Genomic DNA, 24,709 nt, shown 5'->3' on the forward strand with positions numbered 1-24,709 from the left:
ACAGATTAGAGCACTGGTTACTAGTTTTGCTGCTGGAATGATTCTTTCAGCGTATGTATGAGAGACAAAGGCCTGCTGCTTAATGGTGCTTCATTAGTCTGTAGTTCTTGTTCTATTCTTTCACTTAATTTCAAGAAATTAAAAAAATGTCAAGGCTTTCTATTTAACATTAAAAATTTTTGCAACTTCTAGTAATTTTAAGGGGAGTTTATTGGCTACATAACTGTTACAGTATGTTAATTTATAACTTAATTTAACCCTTTTTAAACCCCTTGCTAGCTAGAAGGATGTGTAATGTGAGACAATAAAACAATGGTATGACTAACAATGTTTTTCTTTTCTTGATGTTTGTTCTTGTGTGCAAACAATTTGGTTCCCTAAGAGAGAGTGTAACTTAGTGCATACATGAAATAAACCTTCTAAATGTCTGTGGCAGATCAAGGTTCTGTTTCCCCACATTTAAATTTAATTAGTTACACCTGAAAAGAAGGATTATAACACTGTGTATTTTAAATTCTGGTATCCCGTTGAAAGGAATCAAACCAGCAAGTATTTTGATTAAATACATAAGATGTCCATGAATACAGCTTTTGCTGGAAACTTCTGTTCACAGGAGTGTGGTGGTGGTTGTCTTTTTTTTTTCTTTTTTTTTTTTTTTTTGTCCCTTTCCCCTTCACGTACATCAGTGAATTACTGATTATGAAATACCTTGGTTTACATAATGTCTCTTGTCTGTATCCCTAGTCCATCACACCTAAACCAAAGTACCCACTGGGCTTATTCAGCATATTCCTGTTTACCCTGCATTTAGTCAGAAAGGAGAATTGAATTGCATATATTTTGGGTTGGCCTGTAATAGTAGATTTGAAAAACATGGAGGACATCTGAAATGGAAGAGGACAAATCAAATTTTCATGAAGAACAATGAATTAATTTTGCACCAAGATCAACAGAAAGTTCAGTGCTTCTCAGATGGCTGTATTGGTGTTTGTGGAGGAGATCCCTTGCTGATAAGCATAGTCTTTCCATTGCTTCTTAAAGTAGCAAGCAGGCTTGTGGTGTCTGGGGAAATAAGACTTTGACTTCAGAGTTCTCTAATTGCTTAGGTGTAAATAGCGTTGATGACCAAAGCTGCCTGTTCAGGGAGTGTCAAGTCTTGGAATGTTTTTGTTAGTGTTGCTGTAGGCAAGAGGACTACTGTATAAAACCTTTAGTGTGCTGTTTTAGGATCTGTATAATCCTGAAAGCTACTATACTACCTCTACTTTATTTCTGTTTTTACCACCACATACTAACACCTATATGTGGTTTTATCTTGTGCTTTTATGCACCGGCATCTTCATTACTGTAAAAAGGCCAGATGTTGCAAAACTGCTAAAGGTATTGGACAAATGACCAGAGATTTCAGAAGCTGTAAGAAGACTGCATTATTTGAAATAAAACTTCTGAAAATTGTTTATTTTTAAAAAGACTCATCTTTCAGTTCTTCTTTACCAGATGTTTTTCATACAGGTTTTCTTGCAAGTTAGATCAATAGAGTACTCAAATTTAGCTTTTGATGTTATTTTGTGAAAACTTCTTAATCCTCCAAATGAGTGTCATCACTTCATGTAGCTGCCATCCCATCCCTTCCTTCACCAAAATCAGACAACTTAATAGTTGAAATCTTGGTTGGTTTTGGCTGGGGGTTTCTTCTGGCTCATGAAGATGGGAGGCGAGTAGTCCTTGAAATTTCCAGGTTTTCAGTATTTGAAGAATTTCTAGCTGTAGATCTTCTTTGGAATCTTTCTCAGCTTATGAAAATTTTTACCTCTACTGAGGCAAGAGAGTGATGGTGTAATCCCATCCTAGCACAAGTCTCTCAGTCCCTCTGCCATGTGGCTTCTTTACTGTCTCTGCTTAGTTTCATACAGTATGCACTTGCTTGCCCTCTCTGCTGCAGCCTTGTCCCCCAGAAAGCTGTTTTTTTTGGAAACATTTATGTCAACACTTTTCTTTAAATTCAGTGGCCTTTATTTTTGTTTTCTACATGTTCCTGTTATATTTATAGACAATGAGCAGATTTAATTCCAGACTTATTTTTAAACTGTACTTTCATTGTGTTTATTTTCCAAGTAGTGCTGTTCATAGCCTTTTCTTGAATGTCACAATCAGTACTAATACCTTTTACAATGTTGCTAATAGTGTTTTTACCACTACTGCAAACAGTTCATGTGGTAAATAGGGTTATTGTTCTGTGTCCTGCCCCTCTCTTCCCTCCCATCATGGTGGAAATTCTCCTATCAAAGCCTGAGGAGCTAGATCCTAGATTAAACTTCTGTTCTTTGATTGTGCAGCAGCATTTGTCATATGTCCAGACCAGTCTTCAGGGACTAATAGGTGTCCGAACCTTTAGATAAGATCCTTTATCTTGTACTTGGCCAGCTTTTTCTCCATGTTGACATGGGATACAGTCATGTAATTATTGTAGAAACAGCCAACCCTAAGCGTAACTTTGTTTCATAGAATAGTAGAATAGTTAGGGTTGGAAAGGACCTTAACATTGTCTAGTTCTTACCCTCCCTGCCATGGGCAGGGACACTAAAGCATATGTCACCCAAGACTCTGTTCAGCCTGGCCTTGAACACTGCCAGAGATGGAGCATTCACAACTTCCTTGGGCAACCCATTCAAGTGCCTCACCACCCTCACAGCAAAGAACTTTCTTATATCTAACTTAAACTTCCCCTGTTTAAGTTTGAACCCATTACACCTTGTCCTGTTGATACAGTCCCTGATGAAGAGTCTTTCTCCGGCATCCTTGTAGGGTCCTGTTCAGCTACTGGAAGGCTGCTATGAGGTTTCCACGCAGCCTTCTCTTCTCCAGGCAGAACAGTCCCAACTTTCTCATCCTTTCTCATCCCCATCCTCTGTTGGGATATCTTTGGCATTGTAAGAATTTCTCCCAGGCATCATGGTAATTTTTTTTTTCCTTCAAGTGGAAAGATGCCAAGGTGTGTGTAGTGAATTTTCACTTCCCTGTTATCAGGAGATTAGCAAACCTGTGTTTGCCAAATGCAGTTAGCAGTTTAGTAGCAATCAGAGCCAGAAACTCAGGTTAGGGCAGGTAGTGTGCCTTGCAGATAAATCAGCGCCTGAAACCTGAAGTCTCAGGAGATTAGGCAATCAACTGTCTACCTGAGGACTTTGACACAGTTTATTTCTTTATTGCTGTATTTGTTTTGCTTTGTGCATGCTACAAGTAGACTTAAAAAAACCCATAAACCCCAGCCAACCAATCAACCAACCAAATAAAACTCAGCGATAGTGCTAGCATGTTGGATCTATGTACGTTGAACAATAAGAGGAAAAAACTCATTAAAAATAATTGTCAGTTACAAAACCATGCCTAAACTTGTTTTTAAATGTATGATTACAACTAGATTGCAGATCTTGGTTACTTGTGAAGAATTTGAGTTTACTTGTCACAGAATTGATTACATGTGTTGCTCCTTTGATGTCTTCTGTATCAGTGCTATCCAAAGTGGGGTGGGTGAGGAAAACGTTAAGACTTATGTTTTATTTGAATAATAAGAAAGAAATTAAGGGTTTTGTGGTGTTTGGTTTTTTTTCCTTGTAATATACGCATTGACACTGTCACCATCACTTGGTGTGTATGTCATATGGTCCTGTGTCATGTAGGTGACACAGGTGTCCTGAGGGCAGATTTAGTATTGCACAGAGTGGAAGGGTCACAGTAGCACCTTCACTTGTTTGTTCACTTTCAGTGTATTGCAGTGTATGCAGTTTACATGTACCCACTTATGTGGATTTATGGATTATATTATCTAATTTCAACTAAGCTAACACAAAATGTGCAAGTGAGCTTAAAAAAATTCTGCAAAGAGAGCATGGATTGAAGATAATACTAATAATGTGAGCACAAGTGAACAATAAGAATATTGCAGAGCTGATGCTTCTCCCACTCCTAGTATGAGCTCTTGGTCAGTTGCATTAATGAGGTAGAAACAATGGCAGTTAGATCTCACAAAGATGTTGGCCATAAAATATTTGGATTTATTAAGAAGGCTGTTCGAAATGTGAGTGTACATCTGCTGTTGTTAATGATGAACCTCATTCTAAGAGAATATTGTACCTTGAAATATCAGCTAATGATGGTATGGAGCCATCACAATTAGCAAGCCATTTAAGAACTAAGCATCCAGAATATGAGGACAAACCCCTACAGTTTTTTTCACCAGTGTTTAAGGTTATGCAATACTCAGGCCAGTACTTTATATGATTTCACTAAACTTAATGATAGATCTTTAAAAGCCTCTTTTGAGGTTTCTCAATAGCAAAAGACTTAGAAGCCACTTATGGCTGGGGAAACACTTGATCTTCCTGTGGCAGTAAAAATGTCTGAAGTAATACATGGAAAACAATATGATGAGAAACTAAAATGCATTCCTTTATCAGCTGATACTTTTGGAAGATGACTGAAAAACACTGCCAGAGTTTTGAAGAAGCAAATACTAGAAGAAATTACACAGTGTGGGTGACGTGCTATACAGCTAAATGAAAGTAGAGATGTTTGACGAGGCTCAGCTTATGGTAGTTGCTAGATTATGTGTCGATAATGAAATACACAGATAACTAAGTCACTAAAGAAAGAGGTACCAAAGTAAACATTCTTAACAGTAAATGACTTCTTTAACAGCATTTTTTTTTTATGGAAAAACTTTGCAAACGTAACCACTGATGGAGTGGCTCCTTTGACTAAAGCAAAAAGGATTCTGGGGTAAGGTTGCAAGGAGAATACCATGCATGTCGTTCATTCACTGCATCATGCATAGGCAAGCAAGAAGGAAATTGGAGCTGGAAGTGCATGAAGCGTGCTGCAGGATTTCATCGTTGTGGTTAATTGTATGAAGGCAAGACCTTTAAATAGTAGAATAATAACAGTAATTTGTAATGACGTGAGGAGTGACCAGGAAAATCTTGTACTATGCAGAGGTTTGCTGGTTATCATGGTAAAGTGCTTAGATGAGTTGTAAAACTTAAATATTAGTTGTACATTTTTCTTTCACAAAAAGACAAGTATTCTGACCTGCTGTGTAATGACAAGTGGCTGTCAGCAGTACGCTGAGTAACAGGTTTTTTTCTTCTTTTAAAAAAGACACTTAACACATCCCTTCAAGGTAAAGGTGATGTTTTAGCAAATAAGATGATGACTGCTGTTTGCAGGAAACTCTTGCTATGTAGAGAACATTTTGAAAATGAATGTTTGGAAATGGTTTGATCATTGTGCAGTTTTGTTGCCAGAAAAGATGTGTCATCTATTAAAAACTCATATCTGTACACTTAAACTTGGAAGCAGAATTTTCTCACCTGTTTAAAAGTCTTCTAAATAATGAGTTTCAGGGCTGTTTATACCCATTTGTTAAGAATATAAAAATGCAACATTTCATTAGTTTCCATTAGTTTGCATTAACAACTGACTGACAACAGCAAAGATGGAGATATACTGGTGAAATTTCAGGAGAAACCTTTGTACTGTTAGTGGATGGGATTGAAAAATTAGCGTCATTGATGCACTTTGATTTGGATATATATATCTTTGTAAATTGACTTTTCCAGCTATGATGGCATTAAACCTAAATATTAAAATAAACTGAATTTAGAACTAGACATTCAGATCACTGTAGTACAAAGTGTTAAGCCAACATTTTAAAACATGAAGCATATTCAATCACATGGCTATCACAAAAAGTATTTTTATGAGAGCAGATTTTTTTTGTGTCATTAGGAATGAATACTATTTAAAAATAATGTTGAATCTTTTTCTCATTTTCTTATTTTCTATTTTTATGTTTTATAATATATAGAATACATTGGTACAGTGATACCTATACATAATGTATAAATAAATATACACATTTTAGGGGTGTGTTTTCTAAACTTTTTTGCTGATAGAGGTGCACTATGGAAAAGGTTTGGTGACAGTGTTCCCAAATTATTGTTACCAGAAAATAAATACATGGAAGTTCATCCATATCATGGAAAATGTATTTTAAATGTACATATTCTTTTCCCATGAAAAACAGTTGCTTGATAGAAACAGAGGATATGTGACTTCCAGCTTTGTTTCAGGCGTAGTAATGCAGGAGGATGGAGTGATGCTGTCTACATGCACTTCAGGTGCTGGGGTGCCCAGAGATCAGACCATACTATTTTAGTTGCTCAATGGGAAGATGGGGTGGTCCTTGTAAAGTGCTTACCGTCTCAATAGATGAGGGAAGTGATTTGTGGCTGGACAGCAGTGGTATAGAAAGCTGATTGCAGATCTAATGATAGAATTCAAATGTTTGAATCACATTGTTGCTCGAGTGTATCATTTTGAGGACAGCTTCATTTTCAAGCATATAAACCTTTCAGATAGTTTGTTCATTTGAATTTGTTGGTGCTTAGCTTATCTGAAATCAGACCATAAGCTTACTTTCTGGAGATAGGGATGTTGATGCATCATGGCTGAATTTTTTCTCTTGCCTTCCACAGTTGTTCTAAACTATGTAAATTTATGCATTACTGAAGTGTCTTGGCATCTTCAAAAGGTAGCATGGGAAAAATCTACAAAGTAATTGTTTTTTTGAACTGGTGTTACGAAATAGTGCCTTTTGCCATACCTAAGTAACATTTGGGAATTTGGTGATTATTTCGGTATTTTATTTAACAGTTTTAACTACCATGCAGAGATAAGTGCTTTTTGATAAGCTACTTGTGTGCTATTTTTTTTTATTTTCTTTCAGGCTAAAGCCTAAACCTCTGACATGGCCACATCCTCGCCAAGATCTGGTACAAGTAACAACCATAATGGAAGATTACAGATGCAAGTAACAGGCAAGTAGTGGTTTGTACCATGGCGATTTTTACAGGAAAGCATATGTATTCTGAAAAAGCAGTCTTTGAAATTAGTGTAAAAATGGATTAGTATAGTTAATAGCTTAATAATTTGAATGTTACAGTTAAGAATATAACTATATGTAGGTGAATTGAAGCTAAGTAGTCGTTATACAGTGAGTTGGATGACTGGTTTTAATGATCTCTTCAAATTATAATTAAAAACAAAAAAGATATTCCATACAACAGTAGGGGCAAATGTAAGGAATTCTGCTTGGGAACAAATAATTAATGGCACAAATTCTATAGAGGGAGCACACATAATTGAAATTCTACAAAAAAGATGGGCAGTTGTAGTGAACTCGAAGCTGAAAATGCATGCCATTTTATAGTGAAGCTGTAGAGGAACTGGAAGAGATCACAAAATCTGCTAGCTTTTCAAAAGATTAAGGTCTTTGATTACATATCAAGTAAACAACTTGATATGTAGTAAAAGTTACATATATTGAGTATCATATAGGTATGTTTTATTATCCTTAGAGCAGCAGGTTGGATTACACAGATTCATGGTATTACTTAGGTTGGAAGGGATCTTTGGGGATTTCCTAGTCCATTCTTCTGCTGAAGGCAGGATGACCTTTGAAGTTGGATCAGGTTGCTCAAGGTATTGTCCAGTGGAATTTTAAGTATCTCCAAGGCTGTAGATTACTAGCTTGGGCAGCTTGTTCTGGTGATACACTACATCACTGTGAAAATGTTTTTCCTTCCATCAAATTGGAATTTACTGTGTTGCATCTTGTGACTATTTTTTTCCTTTTGCCGTGCTGGCTCTCAGAGTTTGGGGCGGAATTCAGCCATCTCAGAATCTGCTGGAAGAAGCCACAGTGGGCTGCAAGCAATTCTGGAAATTTCTGATTGTGCTGGGGACACTTTTTTTCAATAGATGTTGAACAGGCCTAGTAGGTTCTGCATTTTTGCTGCTTATGGATAAGGACTCATCTGGGATGTGACCATCAGTGTCAGTCTGCGCTGCTCTTTCTGTGTGCTGGCAGGGCAGAACAAAGACTTGTAATCAAAAGATAAGTAACATTCTTCTAGGTAAATAGGTTTGATAACTAATTATGTAGTTAAAAGTGATAATGTTACCAGCAAGTAGATACTGTTCATAAATACATATGTACACATATGGATGTATGTGCATGTATGTCTGTATATAAGTATCATTTTACCATTGATGAATAGCTTGAACTTTTCAGGAATCCTGAGAAATCTGGGAGCTCTGAAATAAAAATGAGTGCATGACTGAGAATATATTTAAAGCAGTCTTGAACAAAAATTGGAAAAACATGATGAAGACACCATGTCTTAAAAAAAGCTGCATCTCAACATACATCCTGCTTGGATGGTCCAGAGATGATCAGGTTATCTGAGGAAAAAATACACTGTCGGAGAGTCCCCAAAATGGTTATTTTTTTTTTTAATCAGATGAGAGAAAAACCTTAAAACTGACTAACCTTGTGTAAGGATCACATAACTTGATAACATCATCAATCACCAAAACTGGCAATAACTAATAACACAGATAGAGCCACTTGTAGATTGAATATATGGAACTATAGAAAAGTGAGTTACACAAATGACCTGTACCTTCAGATCTCTGTATGCAGGCAGAAATCATCATTTTGTTATCCTCGTCTATACTGCTCCTTATGCAAGTTGTGTATTCTGGAGCTTCTCTTGGCTTCAGAAAATCTAGTTCAAGGACTGAAGTGGGAAGAAATCTGTACAATCTTTAGGGGTAGTTTTCTGAAGGTTTAGTTCTTTAACCAGGCCTTATTGCAAGATCAGAGGAATGACAAGTCAGTGTCCCACTAACTTTTATATGCGTCTCTAGTATATATGTCTCAGAATACTGTAATCTAGAAATATAGGATGGGACTTTTTAGTCTCCCTTCCAGACAATTTAGTTAACTTCCACTTTTTGAATTAGCAAGTACCATACAGAAAAGTAAAACTTAGGCGTTAATTCCAAGTGGCTGAAAATACCCAGCATCAGTTTGAAATTAAAAGGATAATTGAATTATGGGAGGAATGAGAGGGAAGGCATAGCCAGCAGGTAGGACACAGCTGTGTGTCCATCAATGTGGTCTTCTGAAGACAACATCTGCCTGAAATAGAGTCTAAAATGTGGGCAGTTAGATTCCTGTTGTTTTTTATACTGACTTCCTCAGCTGGGTGAGGAAGCAGGAGAGCAAATGTATGTTCAGGAGCCCTGAAGACCTCACCAGTGATTTGGAGTTTAAAAAAATAGATTCTTTGGTCATTTGCTATTTCCTAATTGTTAAATATTTAGCTGAAACTTTCAAGTTCATCTGAAAAGGTGTTTAAGTAGGGCAAACTTGAGAGTTTATTTCTTACTTTTAACAAACAGAGGTGTTAAGCCACAAGTTAACCACACAGGTAATACAAGCAAGGAAATGAAGCTCTGTGTACAGGCGTTGCTGTACAGGGACATACATATTGGAGCAGGCCTGAACTGCATATGCTTTCATGACTACATATAATTAAAACCAAAAAGGCTGGTAATCTTTCAGATGTTGTATGTCAACATACTTTGGTATTTTTAGTTAAGTAAGAGTAAGAAGAACAATGAGAAAATAAACCAAAAACCATATGTGATTTTCAGTATTTATCCGTAAATAGTCGTGCTGTCTCTCCAACCCGTCCTGCCAGTATGTGGTGAAGGGAATATGTCACACTTTGTTTCAACTGTCTGACAAAGTAGCTTTTGGAAATAAAAGCTAATGTTTTAGCATTGATCTCCTTATATTCAGTAGAAATAGGTGAGGAATAACATTCTCATGCTGTGTTTCATTCATTGTGTAGGCAGCACATTTTCTGTTTTTTTCAGTGACAGTATGCTGTTACAGATAAAGCAATGTATTTTACTAGTTTCCAGTGCCAAACTGAAACGGAGAAAGAATTGGTTTGGAACAACTTTCTACACGGAATTAAGTGCAGATGGAGAAATTAAGAAAACAGCGAAATCAAGTAGTTCTTCAAATCCAAAATGGGATGAGCAGCTGACAGTGTAAGTAGATTTTTTTGGTTGTTTAATACTGTTTATTAGGCAGGCATTGTAGGAAAATATTTACTAAGCTTGGCTGCTTGCATAGGTTTTTTTCTGTCCCTTGATGACTGAACGCAGACATAAGATGATATTTATCTCAAATGATTTTTTTTTCTCAATTCTTACAGTGTTTTGAGAATATTTTTTGGACAGTGTTCCTTTCATGCAGTTGCTGTGGACCATTCAAGTTTAAAATTAATCTCTAGGTGATGATACTAATTGTAGAAATGCCATTCGCAACTTCAAAAGGAAAAAAAAAATCTCAGCTGGATAAGTAGTAATTTAGAGGATGGTCAATTTGTCCTTTAAATGTCCTGATGAAGGGACACACGCAGAAACAGTTTACTGCGAAGTGACCTTGCAACTTATCCCAATGTTTGACTTTTTTAATCATCTTGTGGTTTAATTTTGTTTACCTGTGCTACAAGTGTTAATATACCTGAATATGACTCTGAAGAGCTGGCAGTCTTGCACTGTACAATTTGCAAGAATGTATTATTATACCAGCAAGATCGTACTGCTTCAGATTTGGCTCTGGAAGCAACATAGCTACTATCAAGTGGCACTGTACACGAACTGGTACATTTTGCAGTGTTGACTTGTCTTTTTGCAAAATTCAACTTTGTTAGCAGTAGGAACCATTCCAGGTTCCTGTAACTTAACAGTGCTGGAGAGTGGGGAGTGGTACAACATACCTAGCTTTGGGAACTGTTTGCTTGGGAACACTTACTTACTAACTGCAGATTTGGGCTGAAGCAATTAGGGTATTCCTGTGTCACATTCCTCATTTTTTTAGGTTTAATAGAGCTTGCTAGCCCTTTGCAGTATTGTAATAGAGAATAGTGTAGTCCTGGACCTGACAGTGATTTCCAGGAGTTATTACTAGCACAAGTACAGAGCTATCAGTGTATTCAGAGAATCCAAAGTTTCTGTTGAGGAGGCAGGTCTGATTTGGGAGAATTTGGTGACCTGATTAAAATGAGGTAATTTGACATACACAGTATAGCCAAACAGACTTATTCCATCATCAGTATTAGGATCTTATATATACCAGCAATATGTTCTCCATGTGTATGTGTTTTGGTTTTTTTTCTTTTCTTTGTCACATAAGTGATTTAGTAAGACTACCATTAGAAGGCAGCTTATTCGAAATGCAAAAATACATTGCTCATAGGTTTCAGCAAAAACAACTCACGTTCTCCAGGGGGATTTTTTTAGCGTTATTTTCATCAATGTCAATATAACTTTCTGTATCCAGTAACTGGTGGGTATGTGGCTTTTGACTTTTTGCAGAACAGCCTTTCCACTCCATTATTCACAGTCAGGATCACTCTTGCAGTACTAGATCCTGTACTATGAAACTTACTTGCCAGGACCTAGCATAGCTTCCAGTTTTTCTTCTTGAACAGGGGAGAGATCACTGCCAAAGGTTATCATAATATTACTCTAATTTGGTCTGTTATGTTTCTGCTTCCCTCCAGTTTTTACTTTAGCTTCATCATTTGATTTTTCCCCTCTGATTTCTGTGAGTATGCTTTATGGTTTTATACATATTTGTGGATTCACAAATAATGTTTTATCACCACTTTCATGGTAAGCTGATACCTATTAAGTAGGTTCTTCCTGTTTGCAAGAAACTGATTGTTTGCATTTTCCTTTAAAAAAAAAAATTAGTATTTTTCTAGTGATAAATATATTTGCCACCTTTTTTCTCCACATTTAATAATGTGAGTTTTTAGGTAGAATTCTGGAACAGTGAGAAATAAGGAAAATACATCTTTTGTAAATAGAGAGATGTGTTTTATATAACAGACTTGAGCTTTAGTGTAGGTTATTCTGATACTCCTCAAATTCCTTATGTTATAGTAATGGACTTTAAGTTTGATCTTAAATGTAGGTATCGTAGTGTTTGCAGTTCTTAGTTAAAAGTTTCCCCTTGCAGTACAAAACCTCAGTTAATTAGTACCAAGAACTACAATAATTATAAGAAAGCAAATTAAGGTCAAATACTCCTAATAACAAGAATAAATACTTTAAAACCTGTATATATATTTTTTTTAAAAATGTATTTTATATGCAGGAATGTGACTCCACAGACTACGCTGGAATTTAGAGTGTGGAGCCATCACACTTTAAAAGCAGATGCTTTATTAGGAAGAGCCACTGTAGACTTGAGACAAGCTTTGGAAATACACAATAGAAAATGTAAGTTACCATGAAGGGTATTTTGAGTAGAGTTGTTATTACTAATCTATATATCAAAATGGCAACCAGACTACTAACTACACATGTAATTACAACTGGCTTTCAGTTGATGTCTTGCCTCTTTTAGAGATACCTGTGCTGTTGAGAGCAGTTTAACAATGGGATACAATAATTTTGAACCAAACATTAGAGTATGAGTTCCTACAAATTAAGTAAAAGTGGAAGTGATGAAATACAGTGTTTTTTGGCAAACTAATAACTAATTTGCTAGAAGATCTTTTTTAAACTTGGTAAAAGAAGTCTAAGCTTTCAGAAAAGTCATCTATGTAATTCTTTGTTTTTTCCTTCTTTGGAATCACTTACAGAAAGGCTGAGTATTTTTCCTCATAATATAGCTTCTCAGAAAGCAGTAGGAACCACTGAATAATGAAAGAAGCAAGAACTTCCTTCTAGTACATTAGAGATTGTTGTATTCTATGTAACTTCTGATTTTAGTTGTTTTTAATACAATTAAAACCAGGTCTTCTTTATCTAATTTGTATCCCTTTTTTTTTTTGTGTGTTTTTTGTTAGTACTAGAAGATGGTGAATCCACACTTTAAATTCCACTCCAGAGTGGCAGTAGAATTCCAGCTAAGCCAGTCTCGCATTTTAGATATGCATACCTGAGAGCTCTGTTTAGGGAGATGGTGGGGAAGGAAAGCTGAAAAAAAGCTTAATTTTTCTGATGCTCAGAGAAAATTGCAACAGAATCCAAAAGCAAGTGGGGTTTCTTTGACAGTATTGTAAAGATTCTGCCCAGGATTTCATAGCTAGGCAGAAAAATTGTTTCCTTGTCAAGTTATAACCCCCCCAAACTATCAGAAGAAACCAGAGTTCTAATAATGACAGGAAAAAAAAAAGATATATTTTAACTATGCCTAAAAAAATAGTTAATGCTTTATTACTGTATATCTAGGGGTTGTAGGATCCAACAACTCGGCAAATTCTTTCAGGGAATGGTTGAGTGAGTTAGTTGTACATTGCACCAAAACTAATATATATGCAGTGTTTCATTTGGGCAAATCAGCAGTTTGACGCACACTGTACTAGCCAGTTGTTCTCCAGTAGAATAACTTTGTTGGTATCCCTTAGTCATTCAGTTATTGATAATAGCTAATCTAAAATGCAGCACTTGAAAGGCTCTTTACTGAAGAAAATGTAAAAGGGAAGTCCTCTAAATGCAGAGACTTTAGAATTAGTGCTGTTATTTTCTCCTGCTGAACACTACCAGTATTGAGTTGCTTCCCACACTCTTCTCAGCTTTCTTGCCAGCTCAGCTCAACTGAAGCCAACTGTTGATCTGGTCTGGGGAGATAACTTGTTAAAACAGCATAAGCTAAACCAATCACCCTTTGCAGAATGATTTACAAATATGTTAACAACTCAGTGGTAGGCAGGGGGGTTGGACTAGATAATCTTTTTAGGTCCCTTCCAACCCTTGGGATTCTGTGATTCTGTGATTCTTTCAGATAGTAGCATTTTCCAAAATGCGGACTGCTTAATAATTCTGTAGATTTGGGAGCTTTGTGCTTGCTCCAGTGAAATACTTTGAAATCCAGTGTAATATTGCAGTGGGTGTCTGCAAGTCACTATACCACTGCCCAACTACATTGTCGAACCTGCTCTTTAAAGTAACAGCTTGGGGGTATCTAGCAATAGTTTATGGTAGCCTTCCCTGTTTTCATGTTTACTGTTCATTTAGGATATATGTTAAGAATGGAAAAAAAAAAAAAAAAAAAGGAAATGCTAGTTTAATGCATCAAGTGTATGGTAAGCTTTAACTTTAGCTTGGAGTGGTATCATATGGGGGGAAACATGTTGGTATAGCTTGAAAAATTTATCTTTTAAATCATATGGAGGGAAATGTGGTATAACTTGAAAAATTTATCTTTTAATCTGAGACCACAAATACTAAAAGGCCTTAACCATTTTAACCTGATTAATGCTAATTCATAGCTGACTGTGTCTGGATTTGACATGTAGTTTTAAATGCTGTACTAGTAATGATTGATTTAGAGAGAATTACGCAGCATCCACAGTAGGGCTTACTTCTGGATTATGTATGTCTCTCTAACAAATATGTGCATTGCTTATCAGTCATAGGGAATTCTTTAAATGCACCATGTGCATATTTTTTGTATATCGCAATTATCTCAAAATTTCTTTTGGTGAAAATAGTTTCTAATTTAATTTTTGGCTATGTAAGTATCTTCTCTGTTACTGTTTAATCCTTGGAGTTGGGATCTATGAAAATGCTAGTGAGGATTTACCAAAAATAATTTTAAAAAATGAGGAAGGACTCTGCAGTCTTGTCTTTGCATTTACTTCTTCCTTAAAGTGATGTTCTTTTCAGTGGTCTCTTAGGATTAGTTTTGGAAGGTGATATGAGAAATGAACATAAGCTCTGGTTGTTGAATGAGGTTCCCAGTGACTTGTAATATTTGGATGTGGAGTTCAGAAGTTGATTGACTTTAAGCTGTCTCATATTATGTTAGTGCATAATTTCAAAAGGGGCTTAGTGGAAACAGCAAACCTGGAAAATCATTAACAACAAAGTAAAGAAGCCATGTGGATCTTCCAGCATACCTGTAGAATATCCTATGTAAATGGCCAGTTAATTTTTACAATAAACTGCGCCTTCACCCACAGCAGATGTAAATTTACACAGCTCCTTAGTGATTTTTGTTGATTTGAATCATCTGAATATTCTTCATGTTCAGTTTTGTACAACTAAATACGCATCATGTTTTTGCCTTGAAAGTCTTTTAATGTTGTTTAAAATTTAATTTTTTTCTTTATCCATTCATTCCTTATCTCCCCCTACCCATCCTCACTACATTTTTTAGTGGAGAAGGTGAAAGAACAGTTGAAACTCTCTTTGGAAAACAAGAGTGGCATGGTGCAAACAGGTGAACTGACAGTTGTGCTAGATGGTTTGGTTGTTGAACAAGAATCTCTTACAAATCTCAGTTCATCAGCAGCAAGTAAGTTAAAATAATTAAATCAGATGGTAATATTTTGATTAAGATTTCAAACAGACATAATGGAATATTTCTGTTGAATTTGTTTCTTACTGTTCAGTAGAAGTTCAGCAAAATGGAGAGGCTGTGCATGAAAGCAGAGATGCTTCAGCAAGAAGTACATCCAGGTTGGAATATTTTTTGTGTGTGTTTTACGTTATATGAAACGTGTTAGCAAATTTATCAGTTGAAATCTTCGGGTTGCTTGTGTGTTGTTTTTTGTAGGGGTTTTTTTTTGGATTTTTTTTCCTGAAGGCAATAGACTTTTAACTGTCAAGACATGAATAATGTTACTAGATGTTTTAGAAACATTACTTACATGATAATTACATAGTTTAGCTGGAGGAGAGTTAAATTTACAATTCTGTTCTTCCTCTGCTGCTAGAGTCTGCTCACCAGTGCTTTAGCATTACCTCTTGCGTGTGTAGCCCTCTGAACATAGTTCAAGTGGCTAGAAGTCTACTAAATGCTGTGGCAGAGATTAGGGGAGCAGTGGTTCAATGTGGTTTTGTGTACTTGTTTTCTTTTCTTTTGTTGTGTAAGAACCATTTCTATTCATTTGTACTACCTTGTTGCAACATACCAACTGAACAGAAGAAATAAATAAAAACTAAATTACTGTCCCTCATCCAGTTCCTTTTTAAGGTTATGATCAGGAATTTACGAGACTTGTACTGAGTTTTGGGAGGATTATGCAGAGCACTGAAGCAAAGGGTTTGCCTGCTTCAACCTTAAGTGGCAAGAAAATAGGCTTTGGGGTCAATTTAGAGCTTAATTCTTGGCTTCTGGATCTTTATTGCAGCTCCAGGACTGCCTGGACAGAAGTAGGAGTAAATTGTTTGCCCCCTCACTGCTAGTGAATCAAATAAGTAGGTCAATGTTCAGATCAACTTAATGTTACTGGCCTGCTCAGTTATTTTGCAGTGAACCCCTTTCCATCTAAGTTCTTGGCATACGTGATAGATTGAAGAAACATACAGTTGCTATGCATTTGAATGACAGGAACACATTTATCGTTAACACTCAACTTGATTTTTTTTTTTTTTTTAATATGTGGAAGTTTGTCTCTATTCCCCCATGGGTGCCTAATATGAGGGAATGAGTATCAAATAAAAAGTTGCTTCTCCTTAGTATTTGTTAGGTTTGGAACTGTTAAGCATACCGATTTGAAACAGTAGTTAACAATCATTTGTTTTCATTCAGCTGTTGTTGCTGGGCGTGCGGCTTTCATTGGGTACCTGCTCTTGATCCTGGTATTTTGATGACAGCAGTTTTCCATAGAACTATCCAGCAATTTTGTTTTAAAGCTTTAAAATTAAGAGACGAAAGTTTTAAGGTAGCTTCTCTGCATGTCTTTAGGAAGCAAATCAGCTTTGTAGTCTAGAGCTGAAAGAAATAATACTTTAATTCTCTATTTATAGTACTCCTTTGAAGTTGGGTAACTAGTTTGATAGCATGGAAATGCTGCTTCTTCCTTTCTTACTCTGCAAAGTGGGACTTCTGTCAGATTTTCAGATTTGTTTTGTCATCTGTTTAATTTCTCTTTAATTTTTAGCCTCCTTGAGAAGATGGGGAGTTGGCATTGAATTTAATTTTCACAATATGTGTCTCTGGTGGGTGGCTTTAAGCATTTTGGGAATAGATTTAGGTAAAAACAGTGTAACTGAACAAGAGACTTCCTATTCACAAGCCCTGATGCTATATTTAATTTCATGTGGCCTTATAAACACAGAGCTGTCTGTGTATATCTGTCCTCACAATGTCCAATCCTGCCTATGTATTGAGAAGCTCATCTTATTTTCCTTTACTGAGGGAATTTTGTTACTTTCTTATCACTAGAATAATTTTTGGAGGTACGACAGAAAACCCCAACTGTTCCACTTGTTTAATGAGAAGTAGAGTTTTCCTGCTCATAGCTGCTCTTTGAAGGGCCCCTAAGGCAGTTTTGGAAGATGTGGCAGATGCATCAGTCTGTTCAACTCAATTCTAGTATGTCATTACAAGTAAAAGATTAAGTGGAAAAGGATAATCTTATTTGTTGTCTGAAATCCTCAAAACTAAAATTTGCCTTTTGTTCCTTAATTGTTTTGGTGTTGCATTTGACTTATCTAGGCGGTAAAAATTGTGTTACAAACTGTTGTGAATTTATTTCCATTTCTTTATTTGTTTCGTTAGTGTGATTTAGTGTATGATTTGGTTTAGTTGCATATCTGATTAACATGTTGTTTGTGGTAACCTAAAATGATCTCTTATTTTTACCAAGATCTGCTTGTGACATTTCTAATGGGGTAGACAATCAAGTACCTTCCGACTCTATAGTACAGAATACATTCTGTGTAGAAGCTGTTAATGGAGACAGCACACCATCTCCTGCTCATGCTGCAGCCAGGCCCAAAAATACACCAGAACCAAAACCACTTGCATCTCAGCCTGTCAACAGCACTGGTAAGAATGGGAGAATTATGAGAAAATGTTCCATTAAGCATTTTTGTTTGGTTGAAATGTATCTGAAGTTGGCATACTTTCTCTATATTTTTTTGTTAGATTTCAGAAATACTGAAAGGATGTTTCTGGGCTTGAATTTATAATCCTATGTGTCCACTTCTTTGAATTTTTCTTGAGTTCGACCCATTCTTAGATGTATTAAGTTTCAAACTTCAGAACCTTCAGTAGAAATAGGCAAGCTGAATAAACAGTAAAACAGAGACTGTCAAACTTTCTGCAATAGAGTGGGAAATGTGGGTATAGTGGAAAGATAGCAGAAATAGTTATGAACTTTACAAGCTAATAATTCAATTAGGCCCTATCTGAAGCTTTTCTCTATTTGGAGAATTTTAATTCGATTCCCCTCTCTTTCCAGTGGAAGGCCAGAGGGCATATGTATTATTTAGACATTGCTCCCTTTTTCTCCAGTAGCAGAGAGATCCATTTGAAATCTGTATTAGGATAGGGTAATTGCAAAAATAATTGATTTGTTCAAATAATAATATTGATGAAATCATCACTGGGCTTGCACTGGGGCACTGATAGAGCAGTCTTCAAATACTGTACCAGTTAGTGGGGACTTTTTTAAGGGAAGGCATAAAACAGGTCTCCAGCATTTGTTGATGACAGATTTCTTTCTTCCTATCCCCCACACTACTGGGCTTAGCAGGATTGCATTTTCATGTGATGTTGCCAGAATTGCTGTTTTAGATCTCATTGGTGAGGTAATCAGCTGATGTAATGTTTTATAGATCTGTTTTGGAGATCAGCTTACTAAAGAGCTGATGATTTGTCAGTTACTTTGCTTATAACTTTGTTACATAATCCCATTCAGTCTTTCATGTGGATGAATTGTGGTTATTTTATTTTTTTTTAATGAAAGCTAAAATTTCAGTTGGCTTTTTTCCCATGAAGATAAAATTGCTGCTAAGTTAAAACAAGTTGAAAGAAATGTGATCAAGTTGTAGTTATGTGGGTTTTTTTTTTAATAATACGGTTTACGTTTGATTGAAATAATGCAAAGTCTTGACATGTCTTGATGTAGTTAACCTGTTCTGTGTGAGCTGGAAGTAGTGACGGATTATTCTGAAATAATTGTGTTCAAAAAGCAAAGCATTTACAGATTTTACAAGTCTGCTGCTGTCTGTACAATCATGCTTATTCTGCATTATCAAGAAAATACTTACAGCCCAGTGATAATTGTTTAAAAAACTTGACTCCCTGATTTGAGTGCATTGCGTGTAATTCTTTGACCTGCTTTTCTGACCATTTAGGAAAGCAAGAAATTGCTGACATTATATACATATTACAAGTCACAAGTAGAATGTAGCTGTTTATTTACTTTATAACACTCTTGCAAATGAACTGTAAAATGCTGGAACAGTGGTTTGTAGTCACTAGTCTAGGGTTCAATTTTGCAAATCTGTATTGATAAAGTTATGAATATAGAGCAGCTGTATTGGCCTCAGTCCTTAGATTTGTGAGTGGATAGTATGCTGTGCTTGAAGTTGGTGTTGCATATTACATTTCATAGAATCATAGAATCATAGAATAGTTAGGGTTGGAAAGAACCTCAAGATCATCTAGTTCCAACCCCCCTGCCATGGGCAGGGACACCTCTCACTAAACCATCCAACACAAGGCTTCATCCAACCTGGCCTTGAACACCGCCAGGGATGGAGCACTCACAACCTCCCTGGGCAACCGATTCCAGTGTCTCACCACCCTAACAGGAAAGAATTTCCTCCTTATATCCAATCTAAACTTCCCCTGTTTAAGTTTTAACCCATTACCCCTTGTTCTGTCACTACAGTCCCTGATGAAGAGTCCCTCCCCAGCATCCCTATAGGCCCCCTTCAGGTACTGGAAGGCTGCTATGAGGTCTCCACGCAGCCTTCTCTTCTCCAGGCTGAAAAGCCCCAACTTCCTCAGCCTGTCTTCATAAGGGAGGTGCTCCAGTCCTCTGATCATCCTCGTGGCCCTCCTCTGGACTTGTTCCAGCAGTTCCATGTCCTTTTTATGTTGAGGACACCAGAACTGCACACAATACTCCAGGTGAGGTCTCGCAAGAGCAGAGTAGAGGGGCAGGAACACCTCCTTCGACCTGTTGGTCACGCTCCTTTTGATGCAGCCCAGGATACGGTTGGCTTTCTGGGCTGCGAGCGCACACTGCCGGCTCATGTTCATTTTCTCATTGACCAGCACCCCCAAGTCCTTCTCCGCAGGGCCGCTCTGAATCTCTTCTCTGCCCAACCTGTAGCCGTGCCTGGGATTGCTCCGACCCAGGTGTAGGACCCTGCACTTGTTGTGGTTGAACTTCATAAGGTTGTCATCAGCCCACCTCACAAGCGTGTCAAGGTCCCTCTGGATGGCATCCCTTCCCTCCAGCATATCAACCGGACCACACAGCTTGGTGTCATCGGCAAACTTGCTGAGGGCGCACTCAATCCCACTGTCCATGTCAGCAATGAAGATGTTAAACAAGACCGGTCCCAACACCGATTCCTGAGGGACACCACTCGTTACCGGTCTCCAGCCGGACATCGAGCCATTGACCACAACGCTTTGTGTGCGGCCATCCAGCCAGTTCTTTATCCACCGAGTGGTCCATCCACTTTTTTTTTTTTTTTTTCTTGTAGAAAAGCACTTACAGCTCTGTAAGAGGTCCAAATGAGTTTAAATAGAATTGTCAGTGTCTGGTGTTGATTAGTCTTGCAGAAAATGCAAAGTGTGAATGATCTTGCTCTGCTTTTAATTAATAGGGCCTTGACATTTGATGGGGTCCTACTGGCTGCTGTACCTGATTTCACTTGTCTAAGACAAGATCCTGTGCTGACATACTGTTCTGTTAAGCTCTGCAGATGATTCGTATTGATGTATGGTTGGCCAAGTGAGCTTGGAAGTATTAAAGCCTACTTAGCCCCCTTTTCTTGCTAAATCCATTCCTGCTTTAAACCTTTTATGAGATTATGCTTGCTTGAGTTGGATGACATATTTATTGTTCTTTAAAAGACAGAAATTGATTTAGTTTGTGATTCTGAAATTACTTTGTTCAGTCATTGGACTGTGTAAGTTGCATTAGCCAAATACTGGTTTTTACATTTTAATCCCACTTTTGGAGGGGGATTTTTTTTTTACCCAAGTCACACACAGGTGTGTTTTGCTGAATTGTAGGGTTCTGTACCTCAACTCTGAAAAATGAAAAGATAAAAATAATCTCTAAGAACTGCATCTTAGTTTTCTAAATTTCATGGTATTTTTTGTCTCTTCACATTTTTCTTTCATGTCATACTGATCGAGATTCTTTTTTAAAGTTGGTATAAGTTCATAGCAAATAAGTTTCAAAGCAAATAAAGCAGTACTGTTTTCTGGTCCTAAGCAGATGGATACATTCGCTAATCTAAAGAGTAAAATGTAATGTAGACCAAGCTATGCAGACACTAAGGAATTACCTTAGCAGGGAAGTCTATAGAGTGTGGCTTGCAGACTCTTGAGTTTTAATTACAGCTTTAACTGAGGGAGGTACATTGTGACTTTTTGTCATCTTAGACAAAAATAATGCTTATGGCATATAGGTGTGACTTAAACATATTCCTTCGGTGCTATCCTACTACAAAAGTTTGTCATTTGAAAAATAAATCTCAGCAGATGATAATGCACAAGTGTTCTTATTTCCCATTTCTCAGTTAATGGCGAATCCTCCTCCTCTGCACCCGAAGCTGGTAATTCTTCTGTCTCTGAGGCTCCGGTAGATTCAGTTGAAGCTCCCACGTCTTCAGATTGCGCTAACACTACAGCAGAAACTCAGTCAACAACAGATGCAGCAAGCTGTTCCGAAAGCCATGCTTCTGCATCACCTGTTGCGTCTGCTGGACTGGAACCTGCAGGTGCAACAGACTGTGCTCAGCCTAATGCTCGAAACAGTGTAGCAGCAGATGCAGCAAAACCAAGGGAATCCTCCTCCACCTCAAGCGCATCTGTAGAACCTGCAAGACAGCAGTCTGGTAATGCGAGTACAGAGCCTTTGCCACCAGGGTATGTGGGCTTGAATTTAATGCTGTAATTGTGTTTTGTCTAAATGCGCATATGAAGAAACAGAAATTTGATTCTGTAATGGGATTGCCAAGTGCAGATCTGTTTGCTGAGATGGGGTTATTTGATCTAAAATGGGGTTCGTACTGCTGCTGTAACTGGCTAGTAGCTCTTGTCCCAGTAATGACTGATAACAAATTTGCTGAGATGGTATTGTGGTCCAAATAGACAAACTCTTGGGCATTATGGACATGAAGACTTCTCATTTGATGTATTCAGGCTTACTTGGGTCATAATTTGTTACTTCTTTGGCTCTTAAATTATGAGACTGCAGTAGGGACAGAAATACAGAGAACTGAAATTTGATAAAATACTTGTAGGTGCTTGCTGTGTAATAGTAATGTTAGAGGTAAAATTACAGATTTGAAGTGTCTGTATGTGTTTAGAATAGCAAGAAACTTTTAATTCTGCTAGACTGTTAGGAGCTACTACTGTGATCCTAAACCTTAAATGAAAAATTAAAGATGTGCTCAGACATTAGATGAAAATACGGTACTTGCTCTTTAATAGATGCTCTCAGGTTTGTGTGAAAGATGTCTTCAGTAACTAATTGGAAATACTGACATTTCTGTAATATTCTAGATATTAACGATTACAGCATTTTCTGAAGACATAAATTGTTTCTTAACCCAAAGTGTATATACCTTGTGTCATTGTAGCTAATCTTTCAGAGCCTGTCTTGTACTTGCTCCCTCTGAAGGAGGTTCAGTAAGTTATTAGTAACACTTCACTTGAGTTTCTGCAGTTGGGTAAACATGAAAACAAGCACCTAAAAAGATAGAAAGATTGTGTAGATATTGTTGGGGAAAGAGTTACAAAGTTTTTAATTTTCAGATGCTTTGACAGTGGAGACTCTTTATAGGTGGGAATTCCTGTGGTCATCCACACAGTCTTTTTTAATTAATTATATGGTTTCAGACTAAAGACAGGGTCATGAGTGCCCGTGTGCACTATGGCCACATGCATTGCTTCGCCATTCCGCCCTCATCAGGTTTCTCTGGGTTGTGTTTTGTGTGAGTGCTTCCCCCCTGCCCCTTCATCCCATCTAGTTCAGTCCATTATGTTTAGCCCTAGTAACTCTGTAACATATTGCTGCTCCTCTCTTATCTTCTTATAATCTTAACATTTAGCCTCTTGAACTGCAGAAAACATTTTGTAGGATTTTTATAGGATACCCTGTAATAGTGAGAAAATGCATGTTGAGTCCTATGAGTGGCAGGCAAGGTGTTCTGCCTACCTCTCTAGGTGTATAAGAAAAACATGTATCTGGTGCAAGCAAGGGCATCAGCTTTTCATCTAACATTTATCCTGGTTTCCTCTCCCATTTATAAATACTCCTATTGCATTATTACAGTTCTCAGCAGCATGGAACCTCAGTTGTTTTACAATGTTTGGCCCTCTCTCCATCTTCAGTAAAAGTTTGCTTTGCAACTAAAACTGAAGAAATAATACCCAGGTATATCAGATAGATAACTTACCAGGACAGGAAATAGAAACACAGGAAAACCATACGATAGTACACATTTCAGGTTCACTGTGACAGAGCTTGTTGTTTGTTGGATATAGGCACAGTGCTTTGAAATGTGCCTCTTTCTTTAAGAGACATGGAGTTCAAGATGCAGAGAATACATCTCTAAGTGCTTTTTGAATGAGCTTATCTTAGTATTAAGGCCTTGAGCAGATATTTAATTGCCTTTGTCTTCAGATACCTTAAATAGAATTTGAAAATGCTTGTGAATATTGATGTATGCTCATTTTGTGTACCAAGTCACTTTATGGTGATACCAGTTCAATAAGAAGTAACAGAATGTATTCTGGTGTGAGTTTTCTCTGGTGTTTTAGAATGAGTTTTGGATCAGTGTTTTCATTCAGTTCCAAGGTTCCTTTTTGGCTTAGTGGGAAGTAATTTTCACCTTGACTTACATGGAAGTCTTTCTGTCTCGAAGGTGGGAGCAGAGAAAGGATCCTCATGGTAGAACCTATTATGTTGATCACAACACACGAACTACAACATGGGAAAGACCACAGCCCTTACCTCCTGGGTAATGTAGACTTTTTTTATTTAAATATGATAGAGGGACTTGTTTGTTTGTTTGTTTGTTTTGGGTTTTTTGGTGTAGGAAAAATACCAGCTTTTGTAAGCAGCTCATTAAAACTGTGTTGTGGATCATATAGTAAGAAATTCTAGCTTTCAGATAATTTAGAATTGTATTAATTACAGCTATTATTATAGGAAAATTGGTACTGTATATGTTGTTTGCTCTCATCATTTTTTCAAATACAGCTACGAAATTATTTTGTTCTTCCCTTAAAACTTAAGCACATATGACTACCTTTACTTGGGTGGCACCAGTGCACTGGTTTCAAACCTCAAATTTCTTGCAAAGTGTTTTCTGTGGAGCCTGCCCACATTGCTTGTGGTTACAGGAATTTATGACATTAAAAATGAGGTGACAAATTGCTGAGCATGCTATTGCTTGAATTTTGTGTTTGCTCAATGTGTTTGTTGTCCTACCAATAAGGTTGGAGACTTTAGAAATTAAATTCATGCCTGTGACTCCAGTACTTCATTCAAGTAATGTCTGGGAGTTCAGCATAAAGAGAAAATCAGTTATGGAATTAGCTGTTAACATTTGGCTTTCTTAAAAGCTGGGAAAGAAGAGTCGATGATCGTGGGAGAGTTTACTATGTGGACCACAACACCAGAACAACAACGTGGCAGCGACCAACAATGGAATCAGTCAGAAACTTTGAGCAATGGCAGTCTCAACGGAATCAACTGCAGGGAGCTATGCAGCAATTTAACCAACGATACCTCTATTCGGTAAAATTTCTCACATCAACTTTTCATATTAAATT

At 37.1% G+C, this 24,709-nt stretch overlaps 1 protein-coding gene across 2 annotated transcripts in view; it reads left to right on the forward strand.

Moving 5' to 3' along the window:
• The window catches only part of WWP1 (WW domain containing E3 ubiquitin protein ligase 1), a 61,397-nt gene that overhangs the window by 16,477 nt on the left and 20,211 nt on the right, over positions 1 to 24,709 (forward strand). The window contains exons 2-10 of one of the 2 annotated variants that reach the window (XM_065668529.1): positions 6,788 to 6,878; positions 9,831 to 9,969; positions 12,089 to 12,213; positions 15,101 to 15,238; positions 15,336 to 15,402; positions 17,538 to 17,719; positions 21,445 to 21,793; positions 23,797 to 23,892; positions 24,500 to 24,674. In XM_065668529.1, the coding sequence (XP_065524601.1) occupies positions 6,809 to 6,878; positions 9,831 to 9,969; positions 12,089 to 12,213; positions 15,101 to 15,238; positions 15,336 to 15,402; positions 17,538 to 17,719; positions 21,445 to 21,793; positions 23,797 to 23,892; positions 24,500 to 24,674 (1,341 nt within the window). In that variant the 5' untranslated portion in view covers positions 6,788 to 6,808. The remainder of the gene's footprint in view (positions 1 to 6,787; positions 6,879 to 9,830; positions 9,970 to 12,088; positions 12,214 to 15,100; positions 15,239 to 15,335; positions 15,403 to 17,537; positions 17,720 to 21,444; positions 21,794 to 23,796; positions 23,893 to 24,499; positions 24,675 to 24,709) is intronic. The other variant, XM_065668530.1, reaches the window with a different exon arrangement.

This window comes from Lathamus discolor, chromosome 2 (assembly GCF_037157495.1).
Source record: "Lathamus discolor isolate bLatDis1 chromosome 2, bLatDis1.hap1, whole genome shotgun sequence".
NCBI classification, from domain to species: Eukaryota; Metazoa; Chordata; class Aves; order Psittaciformes; family Psittacidae; genus Lathamus; species Lathamus discolor.